The sequence below is a fragment of the Quercus suber genome, unplaced genomic scaffold (assembly GCF_002906115.3).
Source record: "Quercus suber isolate HL8 unplaced genomic scaffold, Cork oak 2.0 scaffold_40, whole genome shotgun sequence".
In the NCBI taxonomy this organism is placed as follows: domain Eukaryota; kingdom Viridiplantae; phylum Streptophyta; class Magnoliopsida; order Fagales; family Fagaceae; genus Quercus; species Quercus suber.
Genome location: NW_027069505.1, coordinates 1,075,728 through 1,087,754, shown reverse-complemented (window position 1 = coordinate 1,087,754; position 12,027 = coordinate 1,075,728). Strand labels below are relative to the sequence as shown.

Here is a 12,027-nt window from a genome sequence, read left to right as displayed (position 1 = left end):
TTCAAATATCTTCAGTTTTCCACGTAAAAATAAATATATATCACTTAAGTTCTATTTTATGTTTAAAATCTTTCTAGAGTATTGACAAATCATATTTTCTTTAATGGTAGAATAGAAAATAAACATCATTATAATAAATGTGTATTAATAATTACCTCAACTATCAAAATTCATATTAGAAAGAAAATCATATTTTGTTAAATTTTTTTGTTCATTATATGGATTACTAACTAGTTTATATATTTTTTGCTAAATTACTAACTAGTCTATATCTATGATCTATAATCTATGTAATATGTATAAAATTGAAGACATTTGACTTTTAGTTGACCATATAATATTTTGCTACATAAGCTTGTAAATTCTCATAATTTTATACATGTGTGTGGAAACTGGAAACTATCTATTTTAATGAAATGTGTAAATATAGGGAATTTGAATTCAATTAATATATATATATATATATTACAATACTCACATGGAAAAAGTGTGAACTTTCAAACGTGTAAGCGGCAACATTTAGGAAGTAAACTAAATATAAATACAAATAAAGTTTCAAACACACAATAGTAATAATCAAATTTCATGTTTAGTGGATTCTAGTTAACTCAACTAGTAAAGTCTTTGATGTTTGAATAAGAGATTTGGGCCATAGGTTGAAACTCTCTAAAAAAAAACAAATTCATGTTTGGATTGAAATTCTTCAAAAACTTTTCATCAAAAAAAAGTTCCATATTTAGATGATTCTCAAAAACAAAAATTCCATGTTTAGAAAACAAATCATATTTAATGTTGATCTTCCTCGTGAATGCATGAGCTACTTACTTGATCTATTACAGCCAAAGGAGTCAATACCGTACCGGATGCTGTATCGGTTTGCCTAGCGGTACGATATATTTCGGATACCGGTCAATATCGGTGTACCGTTTCGGGTTTACCGCTATTTTTTATATTTATAAATAAATATATACATGTATGTATGTGTGTATATATTATAATAAATATAAAAGTTTACCATAAAACATTTCTTAATTCAAAACTAATTATTCATGGTTTTAGACTTTAGTATCAAGTAAAAAAAAAAAAAAAAAACAAACAAACACACACAATATAAATAATAGAAAGCTTAAAAGTTACCATTGCATACTAAGAAAACAAATAATATTAATAAGTTAATGCAAATAAGTTATCATTCTACCCTAACAAAAATTCAAAAATTACAAAACTTAAAAAATAAAAAAATAAAAATTTTATGTACCGACCGGTATGCCTGGTAACTGCCGGTATTACCCGAAATTGGCAGGTATGGCCGGTACGGCCAGTATTTAAACCGGTACGAAACGTTAATGTTTCGATATCGGTATGGAACTGGTACGGTACTTACCGGCCGGTACCGATATGGTATCAACTTCCTTGATTACAGCATCATGCTAGGTCTGATCAAGCAAAACATGATGTGTTTTGTGAGTTGTAACTCAGTTGGTACTTTCTGATATTTTCAATAGAAATATTTATTGTTCAAATTTCCTCACCCTCAAATATCAATGTATCCCAAAAAAAAAAAAAAAATTAAAGCCAATTCCAATTATAGGGTAAATTGACTAAATTCCACTTTTAACGCGTTTTTTGATATACAAATTAAAAAAAAAAATGAAATTCTATTAATTAATTATTAATTACCAATTAAATCAAGGGTGTATTTATTAATTAATCCACAGACCTGGCTGCTTTGCCACAACTAAATTTACGATTTTTTCTCCGAAGTTTATCCAAATGAAAACATCCTTATCTTATCTTCAAAACCCCATTAAACCACTTCAGTACTCTATCTAAGTAGGGCAAACGACTTTCCCTACTCTATGCTCTTCAAAACTTTCTTTCTCAGAAGATTGTAACTTTCTTTTCATAACAATGGCCAGAATAACTATTGATCACGTAGAAGAGGAATTTACAAAAACCACAGACAAAACCAATTGTGTCTTTGGTCTTTGCTCATCACCTTCAACAGTAACCATCGCACAAAAGGTATAGTCAATAAAAAAATAAGTGTTCCTCTTCCTCTCTCTATATCTCTCTTTTAATTTCTCAAATATAAAGATGTCTTTTAAATGTGCATTTGTATAAACTGTTGCAAAAAGATATTTTGGCTTTAAAATAAACTTTTGTAAAAAAAGTATAAGGAGTTGTTGTTGCTGTTGTGAAACAATGTTTTGGGTTTTAAAAACATATTTTTTGCTAGGCTCTCTAATTGTCTAACCAAACTGAGTGTCTCTATATTGCTGGTTTATTTGTAGTTGATTGCAGAAGTCATTGGTACGTATTTTGTGATATTTGCTGGTTGTGGATCAGTTGTTGTGAACAAGATCTATGGGTCGGTCACATTTCCAGGCATATGTGTAACGTGGGGCTTGATTGTTATGGTCATGATTTATTCTGTTGGTCATATTTCTGGAGCTCACTTTAATCCAGCAGTCACTATCACTTTCGCCATCTTTCGCCGATTCCCTTACAAGCAGGTCAGTCTTCTTCTCAACGGCCCACCCTAATATCATAGAGGAATAAAAATTCTATGTTCTAGATTATACTCCAAATAGAATTTATGCTCTATTAATCACAGTCCATACATTATAAAGTAAACAAAGTTAAAAATAAATAAATAAAATATAGACATATAATGCATTTTTTTTTTAATTAGTAAGAATATAAAATTGGTGGAATATAATGCATTATATAGACATATAATGCATTTTTTTTAATTGGTGGAATATAAAATTTTTTGCGATAAATTCACACACCCGGAGTACTTTTATTCCTTTAAAACTGTATTCACTCATTATTATAAAAAAAGAATGTATTAACTATTTTTCTTGCAAATTAAAATTGCTTCCTATATAAATCAAACATTTAGGCCACAAGAATTCACCCACATTTCCTAGTTATAGTATATAGACCATGCCAATTTTTTCTCATCCCCAATTCAAATTCTAATATATTGTAAATGCTTAGAAGTATTTGACAGTAATAGTATTTTTCCTCTAAATGTGATAGGAAACACATGTCGCAATATTTGCTGGATAATATCTAATTATCTATAAATACATAATACATGATTTGCCATTGTATTCTGCAGGTTCCTCTATACATTGTAGCTCAACTAATGGGATCAATTCTTGCTAGTGGCACTTTGGCTCTAGTGTTTGATGTAACCCCTAATGCTTACTTTGGAACTGTACCAGTTGGATCGAACTGTCAATCCTTAGTTCTGGAAATTGTGATATCCTTCCTCTTGTTGTTTGTCATCTCTGGTGTTGGCACAGACGACAGAGCAGTATGTAATCCAAATACACCTTAATATTTGTTACTTTACACACTGTAATTTCATTTATCATACATAAAATACTAAACTTTTTTTTCTCTTAAACACATAAAATACTAATTAACTTATTGTGTTGGGCGTTATAGTGACAACACGTCAACCTAGCAGTTGTGAAAAATATTGTATTTGGTAAATGCCTTTTTGTTTAGCGTTTTAACTTATTTGCTTATAAACTGTTTTTAAAAATTTTATTTTTTCTCCCTACAACTATATGTTAATCAACTTTCGAGTTTAAAAAAAAAAAAATCAAACACGTTTGTAAGTCAATAAATTCCTTTTTTTTTGTTCGACAGACAGGTGAACTAGGAGGGATTGTCACTGGAATGACTATACTATTGAATGTTTTAGTTGCGGGGTAATTCTCTATTCTTTGATAATGAGTAATTATATACTATTAAATGTCTTCGTTGATGGGTAATTCTTTATTATGTGATAATTAACAATGATTATACTATTAACTGTCATGAAAAAGTTTTCAGTTGAAAATGATTGTTCCTTAAGTAAATAAACCAAGGTCCTTATTTCTAATTGGAACGTAAAGTCCCATATTTTTAGTTGGAAAGGACCTTACACTCAAAACTTGATTTTCTTCAAAAAAATTTCCGGGTTTATAAATTTTGCTTATGTTGTGTAACAAAAGAAAACGTACACAAAAGAAAACTTCAAGTCTTCAACCAAAAACCACACAAAAATACTATTCTTAACGTTTTTTTATTTTATTTTTTGAATTTTTTTTACTCCATGACTTGATTGTTAAATGTTATGTCAACGTGGATATATCATAAAATTACTAGATTACATATATCATATTACTTACTTTGATGTGTGTCCTAAATTTACAGGTTTTGAATTTTTTTTAATTTATTTTTGCATCCTTAGCCTATTTTATAATATAGGAGTACTATATAAAACCAAATACTTTAATTTTTTATTTACTTTATAATATTGTACCATATAAACTTTTGAAACCTCAAAATTTAACAAAGATTTTATTTTATAACGTAACAACAATTTCAAAATTTTTTCATTTAACTGTTTTCAATAATAAAAGTAAGAAAGTAACCAAGCTGATTTGATACAATTCATAATCGCTTTGTCACAACTCACAAGTTTTTTTTCTTTTAAATTTTTAACTTGTTCGTTTATATCAAAATTTTGAAACCTTGGTAGACTTTAACTAACATTCAAAATAAAAGTAATCAGTAAAAAGCTGCTTCTATGTTCTAAACAGTAAACACACAATGATTGCCCTATGCTAACACAATTTAGAACAAAATGTTTGCAGGCCAATTTCAGGAGCTTCAATGAATCCAGCAAGGAGCATTGGGCCTGCTGTTGTAAAACATGTATATAAAGGATTATGGATCTATGTAGTTGGGCCAATTATTGGAGCAATTGCTGGAGCATTTGCTTATAATCTAATAAGATTCACAGACATGCCTCTTAAGGACTTAGTTCGGAGTGGGTCATTCCTCAGAGGTACTTCAGCTGAATAAGTGCAGAGAAAATCAAAGGAGACAATTTTGATGTGAGTGACCATGAATGGTGAAGAAAAAAACGATGGATTCATGTCAAAGTGATAAACAGTTACTCACAATTTGCCTCGTCCGAGTTATGACAAAATTGTGGTCTAAGCTAAAATAACTTAGAATTACATTGCTACTTTCAATAACTCAGAATTACATTGCCACTCACGGTTTTGATGTAGATTAAAGAGCTGATTATTAAAATAGATTTTGGATTTGTGAATTAAACCAAGGCCCGGTTATTCGGTTTGAGTTCAGCCTTAGTAATGTTTTTCCACTTCGTTTTCTCAAAGATTTTGATTTTTTGTGTTTTTAATGTTGATAGACTTATTTTTCTTTACATGAATGACCTTCTGCTCATTGTCTTTTTTTTTTTTTTTTTAAATTTATTTAAATAAGAGTGTTCAGCTTACCTCCAGTGCTCTCGTGCAATAGAGACGACATGGACACGACACGTATTCTAAAACAGCCATGTGTTGGCCCGATGTCTCATACAATGCATTGGAGTACTAGACGAAAGCCACATCCAAAAATGAGAAAAAATTTAAATGTCAAAATTGTTTTATTATATTTCAATATTCAAATAATCAATGAGATGGAGAACATATATAGAAGAGTAACACTCCAATCACAACAATTTTCATAATATTTTTCACAACAACTAAGTTGACAAGTTGGTTCTCATTTGGGCCAACCACTGATATCAATTCATCATTTGACATTAACAACTTACCACCTCGATAATTATTTATTATGAAATATTTTGTGAAATTGTAATAATTCAAAAGAGATTGTGTGTGTGTATATATTGTTTATTTTTGAGGATCAAGAGATACTGTATATAGAACTAAATAAATGAATGTGTAAGTGATTATTCATATGTAAATCCCTTCGATCCTATATTAATTGGGATTGGACGGACACGAACAAATTTTATTTGTAAAAATCTTTCTAAAAGGAAATATTTATTTGAGATTTGCACTAAAGAATTTTCTATCATTGACTTATTTTTTTGAAAATAATTTTCTAAATGCTATTTAGTTATGTTACATGCCATACATTGAATTATCTTATTACAAGAGTGATTCTAATTGCAAAGTGCACAAAACATGAAACTGTAATCTGTAAAGGCTACAGTTTCCATATGCATTGGCCAATCATCATTTTATAATGAGATCGAATTTGATCAGGATGTGGTGTAAAACCTATGAATTACACCATGCAATAAAAGCGGAAGACATCAACATTGGCTTTGTTGGTAGATGACTTTGGAGATCTGCAGAATTTGGGGCTGGATAATACTTTATCTAGTGAATTGCTAGTATATACCCAAACACACCTCATCTTATCTTCAAATTAAGAAACTAGAAACATGAAAAGTTCTCTCTAGATTCTTGCATTTTGTCTTTAACTTTCATAAAGAGTGTACTTATAGCCATTAATTCATCCAAGATTTGGCATGCACGTGGCATCATAATCTAACAAAATTAGAAATCAATATAATCATTAATTAAAAAAAAAAAGCAACATGCTCGTAAGTTGTGAATGAAGATGAGGATTAAAAATTATGAGACTTGCCTTACTGCTTAGTGCATTTAAAATTTTGATGCCTGATCAGTGATTCTTGTAATGCCATATTAGTCAAAGCAAGGGGTGGAATTAAATTGTTCCTTTTATTGTCAGAAAATAAATTACTTATTATCATATTTTTTTTATTTAAATCGGGGAAAAAAATTGTGGAACGAGAGTGCGACAAGTTGGAGGTATTTTGCTATGGACTTGGTTTGGATCCAATTATTTTATGCACTAGAAGTCTAGACCCAATTTTTGCCATTTTGCTATCCTTGATGAGGTGGTTTTAATAGTAATGAAGTTTTAAGGATAAAAGAAAAATGGAGAGAGAGAGAGAGAGAGAGTAGGCATGGCAATGGGGCAGGGTGGGGCCAAAGGATGGGGTCTTCGTTCCTGCTCTCTGCATGGTTTTGTCTTGCCCCATTCCCGCCCCGTCCCGCATGACAAGAAAAATTTCTCACTCTATCTCCGCCCCTTGGGGCCTCGCGAAGCCCTGCCTCATCCTGTAAAATTCTACTTTTTGTTAATTTGCCTTACAACTAGTACAATTATTTTAGTGGAACCTATTTCATTAATAAAAATATACTTAAAATTACAACTAAATTTATACCATTAAATCAAATCAATTTTTTTAAAAAACTGAATAATATATCTAAGTGTTTAACAAGACAATCATAAAAATAAAAAAATAAAAACCTCATAGTATAACACATAATAAAATAAAAGCAAAGAACCACATTGGGTACAATAAAATAAGCCAATATTAATACATTTGTTTAAATAGTAGGGTTTTAAGGTATGAAAAATTTACAATTATAATTCTTAGCAACGTGGGGTGGGGCGGGTTTAAAAATTTTAAACCCATCCCCGCCTGCTCCATGGTGCGAGGCTAAAATTTTGCCCCATCCCCACCCCACCATCTTTGCAAGGCGGGAAAAACCCGTGCGAGGCGAAGCGAGGAGGGGCGGGTTAAGCGGGACGAGGAAAAATTGTCATCCCTAAGAGCAAGTAATTGGAAGAGAGTAATAAACTATATTAAAAAAATATAGAAAAAAAAATTAACACAATTTAAATATACTAAATACAAATATGTATATACACATTAGAGATGGGGCAAAAGAAGTTAAGGCAGGTTGAGTAGAACATGTTCTCGCATAGTCTTGTCTTCAAGAAAAGGAAAATCCACTTGAAGCAATGTAGGATAGGACAAGAGATTTTTGCCATCCTTAGTTTGTGCTTTTCTAAAAACACACATTTTTTCACTTATGTTCGCTGTAATAGATTACACCATTTACTTAATTGTAAATGGACTTTAAAATTTCCATTTATTCATAGCATTACAATTATTGTTGGAAGTTGATAGTGACAAAGAGATGAGAGAGAACAAAGCGAAATTAAGAACTAACATGATTTGGCTTGATGGCTTACATTCATACATAAATGTCCCTGAGCTACTACATCTTTAACATATGAATTATTCCAATCACAGATATATTCATACATAAATGTCCATGAGCTTAGTAGCTTATTTGTTAAAGGGAAATGTTAACCAATGCCCAAGCTATTTTTAGAAACATTTTTATTGAGAGAATGATAAAATAATAAATGTTGTTAACAACTTTTTATATCTCCCATAAAGTGGCGTCGAAACTTTCCTACTTTGTCGTGGGTTCTAGTTAGCTCAATTAGTAAAGTCTTTGATGGTTGAATAAGATATTTGGGGTTCAATCCTCGCCTACATAAAAAAACCGATTGATGTCTTGGTCTAATGATAAAAAGCTATTATTAGGAGTGTACGCAATAAGTTGAAACTCTCTTTTAAAAAAAGTGAGACAAAAGTCTTAGTTTTTTTTAATCAATTTATTCAAAAGGTGATTACAAAGTAAACTGAAAAAAATAATATTAAAAAAAAATCAAGCTAAAAGCATGCTGTGAAAGGTCATTGTTTAATGTAATTGAAAATTAAAAAAAATAAAAAATAAAAGATTACCTATTTAATTGAAGGAAAGCAAAGGTGATTGACCCTCTATGTCTGAGCGCATGATTAACGCATCCCCAACCTCAGAGTCAGGCGGCCTTTATTGTTGTATATATAGGTATATATAAGGATAAGTTGTAATAATGATGGTTGAGTTTGGAGAATATGATTTCATAAAGTGAAAATTCAAGTTCTAGAATTTTCTAAAGTGAAAATTTGAAAATATGAATTTTCTAAAATTTTCTAGAATTTTCTATAGAATTTTCTGGTGACTATTCAGAAATTTTGAAAATGTTTCAATATTTTTTAACCGTTTTATGAAAAAAAAAAAAAAATACTAACTTTCCATACGTGTCTTTTCATAAAACATACGTGTCTTTTGATGAATAGAGGCTTATGTTCACTTAAAAAATAACTAACTCTCTATACATGCATTTTCATGAAACACAATCCTATGAGTAAAAATAGAGGCTTATGTTCAAAAGGTAAAACACAAGAGAAACACAAGAAATTCTGTGGTCATTTTCCAGAATTGCTATTTGTAGAACCCAACATTTTGGTTGTATCTTGAAGATAAATTTGCGATAATCTTTTAAAAACAAAAGTGTGGGGGATAAATATTGTCTAAGGAAAACGATATAGTACCTCTATATTATTTATTTTCTGTTTGTCTTTTGTGTTAACCTTATTTTTCTGTTATTACTTTGTGTAATATCCCCAACATTTACTTTTAAGTCATCACAAATCTGACACAGCAAGATATTAGTGGTGGGTGTAAATATATAGTTTTACACCAAATTCTTATTAAATTTAAACTCTTTTATAATTATTGATGCAGTGAATTTCTAGTATATACCCAAACACATCTCATCTTATCTTCAAATTATGAAACTATAAACATGGAAAGTTCTCTCTAGATTCTTGCATTGGTTTCTCAAAAAAAAAAGATTCTTGCATTGTCTTTAACTTTCATAATGAGTGTACTTATAGTCATTGATTCATCCAAGATTTGGCATGCACGTGGCATCATAATCTAACAAATTAGAAATCACTATAATCATTTATTAAAAAAAAGCAACATAATGGTAAGTTGTGAATGAAGATGACTCAGATGAGGATTAAAAATTATGAGACTTGCCTTTACTGCTTAATACGTTTAAAATTTTGATGTCTGATCAGTGATTCCTACAATGCCATATTAGGCAAAGAAAGGGGTGGAATTAAATTGTTTCTATTATTGTCAGAAAAGAAATTACTTATTATGATTCTCTTTTTTATTATGTACCATGAGAGAATATAATCAGCTAGAAGTTGAATGCAAAATTAAGGTACTATGCTAAAAATAGAAAATGGGACTGTGTGCTCAAATTCAGGAGAAGTTCATCAAATTAAGAAAAAGTGCACAACCATCATAATGCTAGTAAAAGTATATATATATATATATATATATAAGACAAAGGTTAACAAGCACCACCACATTGGTGTTTGTTAAGGTTGTATTAAAGTGGGTCTCATTTAATAAAAAAATTAAATAAAAAAAATGACATAAAATTGATCCTATAGATTATTTTAATATTTTTTTCCCTCTTTATAAAATTAGCCCACATTGAAAAAATGACATAAAATTACAAAAAAAAGACAAAAAAGTGTACAAAAGTCAAAAATTTGCTGTTAATGAGTATCTTACCGTACCTGTTAACACAACCCTACATATAAAGCTAGTAAATAGTGACTAAAGCACTAGTATAGGCGTGTTAAATGCTAAAAATTTAACTTTTAGCATACCAAAGGCAAAAAAATCACCTCTAAACAATGTGTCAATGGCTAAATAAATTTGGCATTTGTTATAGTGATGTTCTGTCACTAAATGTACTTTTTTTATTCTCATAAAAAAATGTACTTTTTTTATTATTCAATCTTTCTCTCCATACAAAATATCTTTCTTAATTAAAAAGAGTAAATAAATTATATTTAAATAAGGTAGTAAAAAAATAGAATATATAAGTTAAAGTGGATTATAAAATAATGTATAAATAAAGGACCTTTGTAATATATCAATATGGTATTTTTAAAATATCTTTCTTAATTAAAAAGAGTAAATAAATTATATTTAAATAAGGTAGTAAAAAAATAGAATATATAAGTTAAAGTGTATTATAAAATAATGTATAAATAAAGTACCTTTGTAATATATCAATATAGTATTTTTTTAAAATTTTTTTTTTTAAGAACGCTAGACGCCAGTATTGACAAGTCAATCATTTTGTTGAAAGCAATGGCTCACCGTGAAAGAGATTTTGATCATTGTCTCACGCTTATATCTTTTGGATTTGATGTAAAATGCAAACATTGCATTCCTTTTTGTTTAAAAAAAAAAATGGTCATGTCTGATTGGACTGGACCTTGAATCTGGTAAAGGTGCACATGAGTTCCTTAGAAAATTGATCATTTATAGGATGAGAGGTACTGCTGGGACGACAACAGGATAAGACGGGGTTGAATTAAGAGTGCTCTGTTTTTACCATATTCATTTAAAAAAAAAATGGAAAAAATTTGTTGGACGAGAGTGGCAAGTTGGATGTATTTTGCTATGGACTACCTAGGTTTGGATCCAATTCTTGCATGCACTGGATCCAATTTTGGCCATTTTGCTATCCTTAAAAGAAAAATGGAAAGAGAAATCATTAGAGAGAGAGAGTAAATGGGAGATTAAAATATCTTTCTTAATTAAAAAGAGTAAATAAATTATATTTAAATAAGGTAGTAAAAAAATAGAATATATAAGTTAAAGTGTATTATAAAATAATGTATAAATAAAGTACCTTTGTAATATATCAATATAGTATTTTTTTAAAATTTTTTTTTTTAAGAACGCTAGACGCCAGTATTGACAAGTCAATCATTTTGTTGAAAGCAATGGCTCACCGTGAAAGAGATTTTGATCATTGTCTCACGCTTATATCTTTTGGATTTGATGTAAAATGCAAACATTGCATTCCTTTTTGTTTAAAAAAAAATGGTCATGTCTGATTGGACTGGACCTTGAATCTGGTAAAGGTGCACATGAGTTCCTTAGAAAATTGATCATTTATAGGATGAGAGGTACTGCTGGGACGACAACAGGATAAGACGGGGTTGAATTAAGAGTGCTCTGTTTTTACCATATTCATTTAAAAAAAATTGGAAAAAATTTGTTGGACGAGAGTGGCAAGTTGGATGTATTTTGCTATGGACTACCTAGGTTTGGATCCAATTCTTGCATGCACTGGATCCAATTTTGGCCATTTTGCTATCCTTAAAAGAAAAATGGAAAGAGAAATCATTAGAGAGAGAGAGTAAATGGGAGATAGTTATAAAATATATGCAAAAAATGTATAAAAAATTAATATATAATTTAAATATACTAAATACAAATATGTATATACACATTAGAGATGTGGCAAAAAAGAGATAAAGCAGGGTGAGTAAAACCAATCCTCGCATAGCCCTATCTTCAAGAAAAGAAAATTCCACTGGAGGCAATGTGGGGCAAGAGATTTTTGCCATCCTTAGTTTGTGCTTTTCTAAAAAAACAC

General features: G+C 29.7%; 1 protein-coding gene across 1 annotated transcript; it reads left to right on the top strand.

Moving 5' to 3' along the window:
* Nucleotides 1–1,266: 1,266 nt before the first annotated feature.
* On the top strand, nt 1,267–4,917 carry LOC111995468 (probable aquaporin NIP-type). Its single transcript, XM_065771152.1, has 6 exons — nt 1,267–1,303; nt 1,886–2,025; nt 2,295–2,516; nt 3,131–3,328; nt 3,670–3,731; nt 4,662–4,917. Exons 1-6 carry the CDS (start codon nt 1,267–1,269, stop codon nt 4,870–4,872), a joined length of 870 nt encoding a protein of 289 aa, XP_065627224.1. The 3' UTR covers nt 4,873–4,917.
* Nucleotides 4,918–12,027: the final 7,110 nt, after the last annotated feature.